The sequence below is a fragment of the Xiphophorus maculatus genome, chromosome 12 (genome assembly GCF_002775205.1).
Source record: "Xiphophorus maculatus strain JP 163 A chromosome 12, X_maculatus-5.0-male, whole genome shotgun sequence".
Lineage (NCBI taxonomy): Eukaryota > Metazoa > Chordata > Actinopteri > Cyprinodontiformes > Poeciliidae > Xiphophorus > Xiphophorus maculatus.
This window is the reverse complement of record NC_036454.1, coordinates 9,516,728-9,534,134: the sequence shown is the minus strand read 5'-3', so window position 1 is coordinate 9,534,134 and position 17,407 is coordinate 9,516,728. Positions and strand designations below refer to the sequence as shown.

Here is a 17,407-nt window from a genome sequence, read left to right as displayed (position 1 = left end):
GAATCTTGCGTAATTTTGGATGTTTAATGTATTTTTTTATAGATTGGGAAGAAAATACAGAAAATATGCTGAAAATCCAAGTGTTCATTTCAAACTCATCCTTTTGCACTTTTGTCTTTGACCTCAGGCATTTTTTCTGTGAAATCAAAAAGCAAAAAGGAATTTCACTGTGAAGAAGCTGAAACATAATCCAGAAAGTCCAGAAAAGACTCACACAAGAGAAAAGTAGACATTTTGGAGCTTTGTATGGGATTAGGCTTTAGCTTTGAAACCAAGTCTGCTCTACCACTCTCAGTTTCCACTTCTTTTTTCTGTATTTTTTTGTATTCAAGTTTGCCTTCAGTTATTGTAGGTGAGATTCAGTGAACACATTGAGAATTGGTTGTAGAGCGAGGGGGTGGGAAGAGCAGACAGAGGCCATTTTTATCCTTTTTTTAATATACAAACAATAGACAACACAACACCTTCAGGGGAACCTTTTACTTTATGCATCAACACATCAGCTCCTGCTCAGCATACAGGATCGCTTTTCTTTGCTATTTTCTAATAATAAAGGGGGACAAATGAACACTTGTAAAAATATGCAGCCACAAATGGACACATTAGTACAATGAGCTTAGTGTATTGTCTTGCCTGTTAAACAAATTGGGTTTTCTTTTTTATTCCTTCCTCAAAAGATTTGTGTCAAATCTCATTTTTCTATGGTTTGCAAGCAATTTGCAATTCTCAAAAGAGGAGCGATGTCACCACAGCTACAGCAAGGACAGGATGTAAGGAGAGTAATGCGCAAACACAAAGAGAAAAGGTGTTATAAATGGAAAACATTCACCGCAGATGAAAAATCAAGATGTCTCCTTGTCGTTCCCATGGAAATCTGCAACCTGTGCTGCTGTTTATGTTTATGATAACACCTATGCTTTATGTACTAGTGTGGCAATTAGCTGACTCGCATGTAGTTGCCTGCAGTTTTTGCCCACCTGCAGGGTGTGCTTGGTGTCAGCCCAGCTCATGTCAATAATGTGGCAGATTACACCTGCCAGGTGTTGTTCTTTTTATGTGCAGAAACTTCTGTGGATGTAATCCTGGATTTTCCCTTGTGAAGGATGCTAATTAAGCATATTCATCTGCAGCTTTAAGGGCCGTTCAACACCTATGATCACAAATTTGGCTGATTTAAGCTTTTGAAGTGCATTTTTAGGTTCAGTGAGGAGCTTTCTGTTGTGGACTTGTGTGGTAGAACATAGAATATCAACAAAAGTGCATTTAAATTAAGGTTAAGCCTCGAGGAAAAAATACAATAAGTTGTCAATAAATTTCCTTTAAATATCTGCTGTCACCTGTAAATCAGGTCAACTTACTTTACTACAAAAGTCACAAGATGAGTTAAGTCTTTTTCAAAGGAAAGCAAAATCTTTAGATTACAACCTTGTGTACAAGCAGAAAATAAAATTTTAAAAAACCCTGAAAAATTCAAGAAATCTCACTAATAATCATTTTTGGCTTACATTATAATTACATTTACTGAAGTGAACTGAGATCATAGGCATGCTAACAAAAAAATGTTGATATTGTCATTATGGTTTTATAATAATAATACTGTTAAAACTAGTTTCCAATGGCTCCTGGAATTATAGCTACCAAGGTTTCCAAGAATTTAACTTGTCTGAGTGAAAATAAAAGAGAAAGGAGAAGTTTCCTAATTGGGTCATTCTCTTCATCTACTACAGCTTTCTCTACATTCCTGACAGCCTCTCCTGTGTGGAGGGGTGTTGGAGGCAGAGCTGAATCACAGCAGAGAGGGAGGCACCAGATCACAATATGAATGTTCAAGCTATGTCTTTTTTTTTTTTATGAAGAAATACATTTAAATGAAAAGGAATTTTCTTGTTGGAAGTGAGAAAACTAAACAAACAGCAAAAAATAAATATTAACTCTCCATAAATATATCTTTTGCACAATATGACATAACATGTAAAATATTAGCACTTTTTTGTCTTTCAGCACTTTATAGAGTAACACAGTGGGAGTATAACAAGCTGATATCAGGTGGTTAATTAGTCAGGTTATCTGCACAGGTGGAGCCTGCAGTCAGCTACTTAGCTCTTGTTGCTTTCCAGCTGTAGTTTTGAAACACTGCATCCTCATTATTGTGCTCTCCTACTTGAGAGAACATACTGTAAAATTCCTGGCTACATTTAGATTCAACCCAAAACGTTTTTTACTCTAGAAAGCTTCAACAATGCCACCTGTGTTTAAATGTGCTAAGGATGAGAAAATGAGAGGCATCAGAAAACAAGAAACATTTTCCTGTGCAAATATATGAATGTTTTTCCGTCTGTACAATGGGTAAAGGGGAAAAAAAACGCTGAGATTTGTCCTGTGCCTCCATCTGTCTCTTCCGTTCACCCTGCCTGCAAACTTGATATCAGTTAACATTTAGATGGATCTCTGCAGTTTCCATAGTTGTGTGGTTTGTCTGTTTAACTTGGAATCACATTGTCAGATTTACTGGAGAAGGGCCATGCAGTAGAAGGTCTTGCATGCACACAAGACTGGGTTTGTAGTGAAAACTTAGGCTCACAAGTACAATCAGTTAGTCTGGAGTGCTATTATTAGATTAGTTTGCTAATTAGATGCTACAGGCAGATTGTCTTTAAAAATTTGCAGCAATAATTATGATATTACCATTAAAGCAATGATTTTAAAAATGGTGGTTTTGCTTTGGTCTTGACTAACAGGGTGTATGGCACATTTTTAGTTCTCACTGTACAAATGTCTAAGAACTAAATTTGTGTTTTTATTAAGTGAGGGTAAAGTCTAGTTGCCTTCTTTCAGCCAGCTGACAATCAATATGGAGTATAAGTTGTGGCAATGACTGCGTATTGAGCTTTAGGTTGGCAGAGAAAAATCCAGCCACTTTAACACTTTCTCTGGTATCTCATTAAAAAGACGTTCAACTTTAGGAATAAGATGACAATACATTTAGGAATTTTGAAACTTTTTGATTGCTTCTTTTAACTCATTAATATTTCACATATTTTTCATTCTTTAACTGGAAACTGTCAGGGGTGCCACAAAAAGAAATGTAATAAAATAAATAAAATCAGGGAGTGAAGCGATCAATGTAAGAATACATTTGGCTCCTTTGCTATCCTCCTTACTGTTTGTGGTGACTGTCTCAGTTTGAATTGTCGAACCTTTTCGGTTTTATTCTAGGACTTATGAGCATCTGCCTTTCTTTTTTTTTTTTACCCCTCCAGGGGGTATTTTTGTGGGCTCTAGTGTCCCTTATGTGATAGTAGGCTGACAGGAAACGGGGAAGGAGAGGGGGGAAGACATGCGGCAAATGTCGTCGGGTCCGGGAGTCGAACCCGCGACGGCCGCGTCGAGGACTCATGCCTTTCTTAAACAGCATGTCTGTTTTGCCTTTTACCAGTCTGGAGATAAAATAAACTCATAAAGTCATTGATTAGTATTTAAAATTTTAACAATAAAAATGTTTATCTTAGAGAAATTTCTAGTTGTGGTAATGATCACACCAGCAATGGTTTTGGAAACAGTTATTGTTATTTTGGGTTGTTTTTTCTCTACTCAGTTGTTATGGTTAGATTTTTCACAATTTTTCAGAGTTTCTTTCTTTTTATTAAATCTTTATGTGGTGCCCAGGTCCTAAGTTCAAACCTCCAATCTCTGGTTTATAAATCAGGAAAGTCCTTCAGCTCAGTATCTAACGTTAAACCACTCATGTGCAAATATATGATTTGTATATATATGCATATATATATGATACATGGTTTATTGTTAGATAAAATGCTAGAATAAGGTTCTTCCATCTTTGTTATATGAACAAGAAATGCATACACCATTACTCTTACAGCATGTGGAGAAAATTATGCTAACAGTAGTCGTTCTGAAAAAGAAAAGTCTACAAATGCAACATAAGATGTTTTTTTCTGGTGTTGCATTGTGCTGTTAGTCAGAATTTTTGATATTGAGAAATTAATGGTAAAAAAAAAACATTAGAACAACAAGCAGAAACAATGTAGTACTCATGTTTTTGTTTTTGTTCTCCCTAGATTGCCTTTTTGTGACCGATTACTTCACCCGTACGCCTCGTAAGCTAAATGCTTTCAACTCCTTCGCCAGTGTGGAGCTGTTCCACTTCAATGTGCCTGAAGACACAATGATGGCCGTTTGGAACCTCATCACCTTCAAGGAGCAAGGGGGCACGTTTGGAGACAGCTGCCCAAACCGCAATGTGACAGTGTAAGACAATGACTTCAGAGTTGTCTCCTTTTGAAGGGAATAAGTGGACAATCATAAACCTTTTACCTCTGGAGAGCGGGCTGGTTATCTGAGCAAGGTCAACTGTTACCAGCAGCTCAGAATCATAAAGGAGCTGCTGTAAAAGCATTAGCATTAGCTTTTAATATTGCATATCTATTTCTATCATAGTTTATGGTGAGTGCTGCAAAATTTCTCATGTGTCCTAGTGATCTTTTAATAAAAATGATAGACAGTGATGCTCAATTTTAATTATACATATTTATAGAGGCCATCCATCTGTGCTCACACAGCTGAAATGCCTCCAGAGATGTTAGAAAGTATTTGCCCCTACAGATGAGACAAATTTTATTGGTCAAAAGCTATTCATACATGCATACATGAAAATATAATTGCCCCCTTTGTTAATTCATTAAACGCCTGACTTAACCCTGCTGTTTCAGTTTAGTTAAGATTACCCAAGGCCTGAATGATTACTTTTTCACATACAGCCATACTACTTTGGATATTTTTTTCCCCACCTTAATGAATGAAATTATTTGAAAACTGTATTCTGTAATTCCTCAGGTTATCTCTGTCTGATATAAAACTGTTTTGTGTGAGAACAAACTTGTAAGGGGACAAATACTTTTCACCACACTGCATATCAATTTCTCCCTTTTTTGTTCATGAAAGTGTTCCTTAGTTTGAATTGTGGCTTTGCTATTAATAGGTATTTCAGGTCAGGAGCTCCTCCGGTGATCAACCCCCTTTACACCCGCTTCCCTCGGGATACGGTTGTCCCGGGGTCCTTCGCCGTGACCCTGACCTGGACTCTTCCAAACCGAACAACCGGAGCGTTCAATGTGACTAGCCCTCTCCCGGGAGACTGGTTCTTAGCCGCACATTTACCCAAGGATGAGGGCAAGATCTCAGTCAAGGTGAGCCCGGGCATTTATCAGAGCTAACTGACTTCCCAGAGCTCCACTGACAAACACATGCTGTGAATAAATCTGCCTTGATATTGACCTGGCAGGCCAATATTGCAATCGCTGCAGCCTTGCAGTTAACATGGCGGAATTGTGGAAATCTCCCATCAAGCGTTTGCTTTTTAAGGCAGCAAATTAGATGCTTGAGTCACTCTTATGTTGCTCATTACTTGTCAGTGGTGACTGGTAACATAATTTTAATGAGATCAACTACTATTTTTTTCATGCATGCTTAACTCCCTTTCATGGATGAAAAATGAAAAATGTCAGTAGGTGCCAGGATTCGTTTTCCAGCTCGTGGTGCAGAGTCAAAAGAAGCAGAACAGTATCAGAGAGTTTTCCTTTATCTCATCCTGTTCTCCTATTTGGCTGCATAAACGCCTGCTGATTTCCATTTCGGGTGATTTATTTGTGACCAGCACAGTTCTCTGTTGTGCTTGCTCTGTGGTTTTCACTGGCTGGCAAAAGTGCACCTAGTACACAACAATCAAAAATATCATCAGAAGTTTCCATCACATCAAATGCACAAAGGAATTGGTTTTCTTTTTGGGGCATTTGGGATGCAAGCCACCGTGGCTTAAAATGGGAAAAGCTTCTACTTTTACAGCGTATACACAGAAATACAAATATTCTGCTTTATGAAGCAATTTTAAAGGAAAAAGGGTTGATTTCAACTTGAAAAGGATGAAAAGAAAGAACAGGATCCAGCCTGCATTTTAGGGAACAAATAAGCAGCTTTTAGCTGCTGTTTCTTTGACTTACAAAATTTATTTCTACTTGCAGTAGGTAATTAGAGTTCAGATGACTGCTTCTGTGAATTATTTGATTTGCTTGTACTGACCTCACAAATAAAGTTGCTTTATTTTAAATAAAGCAGCTTATTTGTCCAAATATTTTAAAGATCAAATATGTGTGTTGGAAAAGTCAGCAGAGAATGCTGTTGATGTAAGACGGATATGTGTTGATCTTCATATGTTAGAAATCGCCTTCTACTAATAACTTCCTCCTCACAACTGTTAGAAGAATCTATAAATATTTTCATGAAACTATTGGTACTTGTTCCTGTTTATCTTCATGGATTTATTCCCAATTCAGCCCAGTGTGTTGGGTTGACTAAATTAGGAAAGTTGTGGTTTAAAACATCGTTAATAACTACCTTCACATGTAAATCAAAGACTCAAGAGATTGTGTATGATTGTGTAAGTCAGTCTTAGCTGAATGCTGCAAGATGTAAAACAAAAAAAATATTAGCGGTTAAAAGGGCAAAATTTAATTTGAAGGGCACACCGAGTGATCTATAATGACAGAACAAGATCTTACACTCCAATGGCAGTAAGTGCATGATGTAAATCATATACACAGAATGGCAGAAAGTCAGAATTCAACATTAGATCTTGTATTTTTAAAGTAAAATTGTTTATAATTGAAAGTTGCCTTACAAAGAGGATTAATAAAATCAATCACTCATAATAGATAAAACAAAACAGAAGTCCCCGAAATGTGAAGAGCTACAACAATCGACACTTCCAAGAGAGCTGGACCTCCTTTCACTAGCCAATGCTTTTCTTCTGAATCTTAATGCCAGTTATATCTGCTCTATCGCCACCTGCTGGTATGTTTATGTTTCTTTAAGATTGAAGCCTCTTTGTAGACTTTCACAAATGGAGGAAAACGAGTAGCATTGCCTCAGGCTTGATCATAAATCCTCCAACTGGAATCAAACATGTGCTGCCCATGTTCCAGTAGATGAACAAGTCTGTGAAAATCTAAAACATTAATGGCCCATTAATAAATTGTGCACAGGAAGATCCTGTTATAAAAATTTAATTGGTGGAATAATGTGCAAAATCTGTTCACACCAGCAATTGGAAGAATCTTCTCTAAAGAGCTGCTGACAGATAGGAATGATATTTAAGTCATCCCGCACTGAAGTCAGTGCTGTCAGGTAAGCAACAAAAGTACATTACAAATAAAATATTCAGAAATGAGCCCTGAGTTTAACATAAATCTTTTAAGGTTGCATTCATTGCAGCACTGTTACATGAGATTGCTCAGGTAACGCTGAATTTAAACTAACTGTATACCCCAGAGTTGACCCTGAAAAACGCACAGCCTCTGTGGGCATGTCTGAATAAAGGTATTCAAATAATGCAGTTAGGCAGGATTTCTTTAGGGAATCTTGGTGCTTCATGGCTCTAATGGAGTTTGAAAGAACAAAAGAAAACCCCAGAAATCTTGCCAAAAGTAAGCTACTCACTTTCTATGTTCGAGGTGGTCAAATTTAAGACTATTGCTACCCAATACAAAGTAAAGCAACCGGATTTGAAAAATCCATTTTGAAAGAGTCTTAATTAAAACCCAGCTTGCTCTAGAAGACGTTTGCTGCTGGTCGGGAGGACAGGCTGTAATAAATCAAGAGGTCACCTTTGCAGCTCCTAGAGTAATGACACGCCACAGTAATTGTTGCTTATGCACAAGGGGGTTAGTGATCAGATGATAGGGATGTAAGACCTCATTTTGCATTCACACCTGTACTTTCAAATTCAGGTTCTATTCTTTTCCAAACACATTTTCAAGCCGATCGTGTGCGGAAGCAACACATGGACTCCTGGCTTTTAAGTCATTCTTGGTGCTTGCCTCATCTCTGAACCATTAATGGTTCAGAGCAACACAAATGAAATGGTGGGTGTGCATGCTACGCTGTGTAGCGGAGAGGAGGAGGACAGAGTCATATTAATCCAGGAGGCTGACAAGCTTAATGCACACAGTCCATTAGAGAATTTTTGGCCTCTGAATGATACCTAATCTTCTCTTTACCAGGTTTAGAGGAATATTAATGAGAAAACCGATGAAATACCGACTGAAACTGCTGCTGTGATGTTGTTTCAGGGTTTGTCTGAGGAATGCCAGTATTTGTTCCAACCACAGCTCATTGTCCAGAAGTTGATTGGAATTTCGGTGCTTTATCCTGGATACTTCATTGACCAGATGATCCCAATCCATAACAGATCAGCACTTTACAAGTGAGTGTTTTCTTTTTGTGGGATCTTAAAAAGCAAGTGTGAGGATGGATTGTGGTTATTTGCTTTGAATTTATTAGCTTTTGAATTCTGCTAAAACCAGCCAAAAACAGCTAAAACCAAACTTGTTTTTATTGATTTGCTGACATAATTTAAAGGCACTTTGTTACTGAAAACCATTTTAAGTCATTGGATCAGGTCATAAAATTAACCTGTTCTTGCTAGATTATCTTTATGCATTGCTAATAGAGTGAGTGAGTCACTGTTTATAATTAGTAATATGCATCATTCACTGCAACCCTCCTGTTAAATAGTGGATGTCCCTGTAGAAAATACAACTTCTCTGAAGCAACAGAAGAACACTAAAATAAGAACCTTTTGCATAAGGAGAAACATGTCTGCACAGCTTATCTGAAACAAAGAATATAACAGTGTTGTTTATATTTTATAAAGAAGGTTCATAAATAATGTTTTAAAGCCTTGAAAAAACTTGCATGAAATTGGAATATATAAGCAATGAATTGAGCAAATAATAGAAAATTAACCCATTTTTAAAATTACATTATTTTGAAGATCATTTGCATCAAAATTAAAATCAAAAATTGATTTCAGCACAATCTAGATCCTTGAATATCTAGTGATAACATAAATGAATAAATTTTTTGAGGCATGTTGTTTCAACATAAATCACACATCCAGGTTTTTTTTATTTTTAGAGTACCATTTTAGCAAAATTTAGAATCTGTTTCAGGATTAATTCTGATTAAACTGACTTTTATTCATATAACCATTACTATATACATTTCCTGGCAACACTGAAATAGCTTTTGTGTTTGTCTTAAATATCCTAATGTGTACAATATTCTGTTCATACAGAGGATGTGGTTATTTGTGTCTGTGTTTGTGCAGGGTTTTCATTCCCAATTACATATCAAAGGTGAAGGTTCAGGTGGTAAACTGCAGCACCAAAAACAAAAGCAGCGACACCTGTCCCGTGGTGCTGAAGATGAGAGCGCGGGCGCCGCCGGTGCACAACTCAAGTGCCCTCGACTGCAGGGAGTGGAACCCGTGTGAATTAGTTACCCTCGTACCTGCCTGGGAGCAATGGTACTACATCCTAGTTGAGAGGTATCTGAGTAACTCAGACGTCTACTTTCGCATCGGTGTGCAAATCACAGGTGAGACTGAATAAAAATGAATAAGCTGTGTTTTTTTCCACCTCTTAGTTTAGCACCTCTGATTCTTTTAAGGTGTTTGATGGAGAATGTGATTAAGCTGTTTGAACAATTGAAGGGATTTGTTTGACCATTTTCTTCGCTATATCAGGTAGTATTTCCAGTAAATTGTAAATAAGGTTTATCACCTATACAATGATTATATGCAGACTAAAAAGGAATATGTGAAAAAACAACCTACAGAACAGCTTTTCTCACTTCTGTGTTGAAAACCTAAGAAAGAAAAAGTGTAATTTCTCAAAATTGGAAGCAGCAGAAAACACCTCAGAGAAAATAAGAAGTCAGCACTAGTCTGAAAAAATCCTGATCTGCATGTCTCTAGACTAATGTAGACTCAACCTGCTGTTCATTCCAGACCATGTCATGTAAAACAGCACAGTATTTTTCACCAGAAACTTCTTTCTGTTTCTGGTGGAAAAAGTAAAGTTTTTAATTAAACAGCTTCTTCTGGAAGATTATACATTCATTTATGCCAAGTGAACATTTATGTTTTCCCAAAAGTCAAAAAAAAAATTTGACATTAAAGTTTAATCCTAAAAGTGTAATAAAGTGTTTTCGTTGATCCCAGAAATGTAGAACAACGCCTTCCTGCTGGCAGTCAGTATCAGAGCTGGTGCATAACTCTCCTGAGTGATTATCAGTAATATGCCACTGTATCTGTAGATTAGTGCTCTGTGTATAACAAATTGATGATAAAGTGTTTCTCAAAGTGATAAAAACGGATGCAAAGCACTCTTGACTAAGCATGAATTTATGTCAAGTCAGTAGTGGGCTGAAGTGCATTTGTACTCATGGCATGGTCACAAATATACATGAACTAATAATGTTAAATGATCTATTCTACCATCATAGCAGCATATTTGTCAAGAAAGCTCTTTCTTAGTATAGCAAGGTTTTTTGTGGCGTTTCAAAGTTTTAAAACACCTTAATTCCATAATAGAATAAGAAAAATTGATAATGAGAATAAAAGTAAAGACATAATTATTGCAGCTGTTTTTTTTGTGGAAAAGCAGGAATATTATGTTAGTGTAGTTAAGAAAAAACCTGCTACCTCTTTAAAGACATTTGCAGACTACTATTTAATGCCCTGGTTTTGTTCATAGTCACCGTTTTCTGAATTAAAACTGAATTTAATCAAAATACTTTGTGTCTATGTCCACTAAAAAAGTGTAAGTGGAAAATCTTTGTCATTATTCCGTCTTTTGATATAAAATAAGCAAAACAAAAATTCCTCAAGTATTTATTAGGTCTGTTGTATTTGAACAATTTTTAATGAAAACAAACCGTTACTGTTCAAGAAAAACTTGTTTTTATTCTTTACCATTTTACATTTAGCATCTCAGATTGCTGGCCATAATTTAAAAAAAAAAAGTATAGTTTTGTTTTTACATTAAAATACTCCTGCAATGAATCATGAGAAATGTACTGAGGAGGTTGTAGGGAGGAACTGATATTAGGCATGTTCCACTTGGGAAACTGAAGAAAGATTCCATCAGTTTCACAAAAGAAGCTTGTTCAAGAACAGTGCAGGATAGTTTAGCAGGGACTGGGAAAAAGGATGAATAATCTACTACATGCTGTTATGGAGTTTAGGATATTTTTATGCATTTCCTACAAGGGATGGCTCACAAATCTGTGGGAAGTCCACTCCCATGTAGCAATTCTCCCCCTCTGTTCCACGCCATGCCGTGCACTTTGTGACCATGGCAACACAGACACTAATTATTCACACTCTGTCTCTCCTCCTGCCTGGCAGCCAGATCTTACTTGACCTTTTGCAGATTTGAATGGAGGAACACCTCAGGTTCAGAAGGGAGACCATCTGGAGTTCTCACCTCCTAATGCTTTGCTTGATAATATTAATTTTTGTTGCTACAAGCGTCTGAAATGGAAATGTGCAACCTTATTTGAATTCGTTCCAGTTTAAAAGCAAAGTTGATGGCTAGACAGTGCATGAAAAAAGTAGGTTACAATTTATTATTTATCATGTTGTGTAGAGCTTTTTCACTTTTTACCTCGGGTGATCGGACAAAGAAAGTTCGTGTGTTATGCTATGTATTCAAGACATAGACATTTCTCTCAATTATTAATGTCATAAAACATGTGGTTACAACCCTTCTTTGTATAGCCAGCCTTTGGTACACTAACATAACTATTAGCTTTATTCTGCATACTGGTCTTCATCATTTTCTGGAGCACTCATTATTAGGTATTTTTAGGTGAGCTTCAGCTGTTCTAACATGTCAGAATCCTCCACGCTTCTTCAGAGACAACGGTATGCAAACGAGGGTGAGCGAGAAAATCTTTTGACAAATGCTTTTCCCTTGAGGACTGCTGGTATTTGCTGCTTCCCAGCCAGTTGTCATCAATGACCATTTTGCAGTGAGTTGCTTTGTGTTGAAAGAGAGAGCGTACTGTTAGCAATTACAGTGAATCTATGTCTCATTAAGAATCAGTCTGTGGCTCTGGAAGCCAGCTGAAGGCAGTCATTTGAAACATTTTGTAGTACTTAGCTACTTCAAGCCATTTTTCAACTGTTTTCCTTTCCATTTTTGTTTGACATTTCATTTTATTGATTATTTTATTACACAAATGTAACTTTAACTTTAAGATTTTAAATCCAATAAAATGTCCCTGAATGCTAAACTTATGTAGGAATGACTCTGAAAACCTCCATATTTTGTATATTACAACCAAATACTTCACTGTATTTCACTTTTCAGTTACAATGGTTTTGGACTTTGTCTCTACCAACTTTTGCACTGAGTTTTTTTTTTTTAACCCAAACCCTGAGATTAATTCCCTTCTTACCCAGCTTGTCTGTTTAGGTGGAATACCAAGAGGAGCAAAACACCTTTCAGAGTGCTATTTGTTAAAAGTTATATATCACTTTCCTTCCACTAAATTATGCTGAACTTTGCTTTGTTCTATCATATAAGTCCCCAATAAACGGAATTTGTTTAAAATTTGACAAAATTTTTAAAAAGTTGTTTTTTGCAAAAGACAATAATTTATCCTCTTTGAAATGTTATCTTTCCCCGATCAGATTGCTCCAAACCCAGCTCATCGAAGGACCGAGCACAGTACAGCTCGTCCATGAACATGCCTCAGTCTTTTGGAACAGCGATGGGCTTCTCTCTGTCAGACACGCTGCTGATGGCATCACTGCCTGGCTTGTCTCAGAATGCTAGTCACCTGCACACCTCAGAGGACAGCATCATTTACCTCGCCCCCACAGCAGACACGAACAAATGCTGGCCCATTCGCCCCACCCTGCGTAACGAGCTGGATACCTTCTCTGTGCACTTCTATGTCTTCTTTGGTCCAAACATATCCATTCCACCTGACCGGGCTGCTGTGTTCGCCATCAACTTGATGCCTGTTTTAGACAGCGGAGGGGTCCTCAATATGGAGCTCAAATTAAACCTGGTAAGTTCCAGAATAATATATTTTATATTGTTCAATTTTCAAATTGATATGTTCCTATATTACTTCTCGTCTGTAGAAACTAATCTAAGATTTTGGTCTGCGCTCCATTGCCGCCTGTTTTGTAATGCTCTGACAGACAAATTGACAAAGCACTACAATCTTCTCCATTTTGCAACTGATTTGCTTCTACCGTTTGCTTTATTTTTGTAAAATATTTGCAAAGCAGTTTACCCTAAATAGAGGAGCCTCTCACCCTCCAATTCCAGCAGATGGGTGCAACTGGCACTTGTTTTTATATGAACACATATAAAAACAATGCTTAGAGATACAGAAAAATGTTTCACTTTTTCACTTCATAATTACCAATGGTAAAGTATGCCCCTGGGTGCCTTGCCATTTTTTAAATTTCTGCATGACTGTGACTGGAATGTTTAAACTGAATGGATGGATAAATGGAAAAGTAAATCTTTTTTTTTTCTTTAGAAAGGGATATTGTAAATGCCATCTGTTCATTTTAATTTAGGGAAAATACAGTATGTAGCAATCTATGACAACCTTTTTTGTGTCCAAGGGACATAGATGAAGCCCAAGACCTCAAAGATTCGACGAGAGCTTCAGTCCTTAACCTCATGAGAAATTCCTCAAAACTCTGAGCAATTTCTGGCAATGCATTGGCATTTGCACATAAGTGAGTAGTACAATCTGGATTACAAGAGAGTGACATCAATTTTCAGAATTTGGAGCACATGCTAAATCAGATTTGTGAACAATTAGCCCTCACTAATAGTTTTGTGCATCTGCCCATTAATCTATTTTCTTTTACACAAGATCAGATTATGATCAGGGGCCACATGTACAAAAAGGGGTGTGGATTTCCTGCTGAAATACTTAAGCAAGAAAACAATGTGCTGCCAAATAAGTCTTGATGCATGAAATTGTGTGCACTAATGGATTCAAGCATATTTTCTTCTTCCATTCCAATCAACAGAGAAATTGAGCACACATGGAGACATGCCAGCCACCTTCTTTGGCACACCTCATTTAAATATTCAGAAAAAGAAGTATGAACTGTGATTCTCCTTTCTGCCTAATAAAAAAATCATGTTTAGATGACGGAAGTGGGACTTCATGAAATATAAACTGGGTTGCTTTTACATAAATAATATTAAGAATAAAAAATGTCATTGTTGTAAATAAAACACTCTTATAGTGAATAAATGCAAATATGTGATGGGGAAAGAACATTTCCAAAAGTGTTCCAGTGTTAGATGCAGAGGCATTTTTAGGGGCTTGCTAGAATGTTCTGAAACTGTAGTTTAATCAGCAAATAGTTTGGTGATCTCAGCAACAGAGCATTGCATTGGATACTGACTGTACTCAGGCTCCTCTCTTAGACTCACTCAGTGCTTCTCAATTCCAGTCCTCAGGCCCCCCTGCTCTGCATGTTTTAGATGTGCCTCTATTCCAGAGCAGCTGATTCAAATGATTGCGTGCCCATCAAGTGCTGCAGAAACCTGTTGATCACCCATATATGCAATCCAGGTGTGTAGCAGAAGGGAAACACCTAAAACATGCAGGGCAGGGGGGCCTGAGGACCAGAATTGAGAAACACTGGTGCAGTTCAGTCAGTTCCAACAACCTATAAAACCTAAAATTGTTGATTAACTAATTGTCATCTTGCACCAGAAAGTATCAACATATGTGTTATTTTTGCATCAAGGCATGCGACATACACAAAGCGGAAGTTAGTGTTGCTCAAGGTGTTTTCCACTGCTGTTTGCATGCTTGACACTTCTATATATACAATTGCAATTGTATACATGTGCAAGTATTAATTGCATGTATGTGGATACATTAATATTATCATGTTTCTGATGCATACATTAATTATTTGTACATAATTAGCAGTTTCCCTGCAAACTGTGTTGGTGTTGAGTAACTCTAGAACCATACGTACCGCAGCTGTGAAGTTGGTGTGAGACTGCAGATACAATCAGTCAACACTTCTGTAAGTCTGCCTCAGGGCAGCTGTGGCTACCATGTAGCTTACCACCATCCATGTGTGAATGTGTCGGTGGCATTCACACATGGATGAATGCCACTATTAATCGGTGAATGACTAATTGTAGTGCAAAGCACTTTGGAGACTTTTGACTTGATAAAGTGCTATACAAATACAAGCCAAAAGGAAGTGAGCCACATTTCTATGAGTTGACCTCTTTGCACTTGAGATGCCTGGATGCACTTGTAAGGACAGACTTGGTGTGGGAATAGAAAAAGGTCACAACAAAAATTGCCCCAGTGTCAGAGCTGTGACATATGTCTCTAAATGAAACCAAACAAAATGCAAAAATCCATCTGTCAGATAGGGAAGGCATTAGGATGCACCTGCAGTGCCTTTGAAGATCTGCAGGGAATCAAAAAAGCTGCCAGATAGTTTTAAACTTTTCATTCATAATAGAGATCAAGCCAGCAAGTATTGAAATACGCAGAGGATTAGGCATGAAACGGAAATCTTTTAGATTGTTTGGTTCAAAGGAATGTCCTGACATTTCAGAAAATATCCTTCTTTTTGCTTCCCTCCCAGGAGTTTGACTGCTATCAGATTCACATCTGTGCATTCAGAACATGTATTGTTCAAGGACATTTTTCAGCTCTAAAAAGCATACAATAACTTGTCACCTGAAGATCTGTTAGGCATAATGACCATCAGCTTAAAAACAAAATCAGAAGTGAAAAGAATCATTTTGTTGATTGAAAATAATTCCACATAGTTTTGCCTGTGTACATGGCAGGTTTGAAGTTGTTGAAATGCCACTGCAGCCTCCATGCTGCTCCTCTCTGCTGTCAGAATTTGCGATAGGCAAGGCTAAACACATCCTTCCTCTTCACTACACACACAGAGATGAAATTGATAATCGATCTTTTAGTCTAACCCCTGCCAAGAAGGTAAACAGGACTATTTCCCAAAATGTCGGATACAAACACAAACAGAAAACTTATGAGGAAATAGAAAATAATTGAAAATAATATTAAATTGTTTCTTCAGAGACTGAGGTTGATTTTGTCATTTCCTGGGAGATCATCTTGTAGACTAGACTTTTTGTTTTACATGTTAAATCAATCTAGTCTCTATGGTTATACATGATTTATTTATTAATATATGATAAAATTTATTGGATTCATTATACATTTTTCATATTTAACTTCATCAAAAGTTGTTATGGCACATTTTTCTTCAAACTCCACTGCGAAAACCTGACAGCACCTGAATGATGCAACATGTTTCAGTTTATCTTTTATTATTATTATTATTATTATTATTATTATTATTATTATTATTATTATTATTATTATTATTATTATTCATTTTCTAATGACTCTTTGAGATTGACTTTCCTAATGCTAAAAGTATTTCTTGTGTTTCAGACTGCTAGTTTATTTAGCATATTCAAACACTAAACTTGCTGCGTTGTTCTTGGTTATACTGGAGGCTCTACTTCTGCTTTTCAAACTTGCATGGTTGTATAATTGTGTGTCAGTTTGCAGCCATTTTTATGTGGGAGTGTAAATGTTGAGTTGGGGGCGTGGCCAGCAGCAGATTATTGAGAGACAAGAGGACCTAAAATGTCTCATTTTAATAGGACTAAAATCCTATTATCTAAGAATGATTTTGTGCAAAAAAAGAAATGCAATGAACATGTTTTGTATAGCCCATGGACGTATCCAAACCTGTTCAAGGAAGCATGATAGGTCACCTTTAAAAGTAAAAAGATATAAGCAAAATCTATTTCTTTAGAAGCAAAATATACAAAAAGAAGGGATTAATATTTTTGTACAGAACCTTAATTATACTTTGCCTGTCTGGAGAGCATTTTGTGTGCTATTTTAACTTTGGGTAAACAGTTTTGGTGCATTCCTTTCATGCAAAGAACAAAGGAATAGAGCACACTTCGACTTTATGATGTGCAGGTCTGAGTTAGTAGACAGATTTTGCTTTTGCAGAAGTCACAGGGATGGAGTATTGTCATGCAACCTGTTTGGTGTGATAGTTTTCCAGACTGTAAGATGTATTTTTCAGAGGCAGTGTCATCATATATATTCTATGAACAGATTTCTCCCCATTGGCGATGATCTGTCTCTTGCTTGTCACAAATTCAGAGTTTGTCAGCAGCTGCTGGTGGGGGACTTTAGCAGATTTGCAAGATTTTTGAGGGCAAGAGCTGAAGCTTTTGTGTAATTTAAATTCACCTCTGTCCCAGAAAGCCTAAGGGATATGTATGACTCTTATTTCCACTGATTCCTCGGGTGTCAGGTTATTGATTTAATCTCTTTTGATGCATTTTTAAAATGACTCTTTTGGTAGGGCAATGAAGAGGGGAAAATTAAAGGCAGCATAATGAGATCATTTATTTTAGAATATATTATTGTCCTTTATAGGTTTTTCCCAAGCTGTGCTTATGGAGGCCAC

General features: G+C 37.0%; 1 protein-coding gene across 1 annotated transcript in view; it reads left to right on the top strand.

The window, feature by feature from the left end:
- The window catches only part of tmem8b (transmembrane protein 8B), a 50,970-nt gene that overhangs the window by 3,161 nt on the left and 30,402 nt on the right, over positions 1–17,407 (top strand). The window contains exons 2-6 of the mRNA XM_005800977.2: positions 4,077–4,266; positions 4,997–5,204; positions 8,142–8,275; positions 9,182–9,450; positions 12,554–12,936. Of these exons, the coding sequence (XP_005801034.2) occupies positions 4,077–4,266; positions 4,997–5,204; positions 8,142–8,275; positions 9,182–9,450; positions 12,554–12,936 (1,184 nt within the window). The remainder of the gene's footprint in view (positions 1–4,076; positions 4,267–4,996; positions 5,205–8,141; positions 8,276–9,181; positions 9,451–12,553; positions 12,937–17,407) is intronic.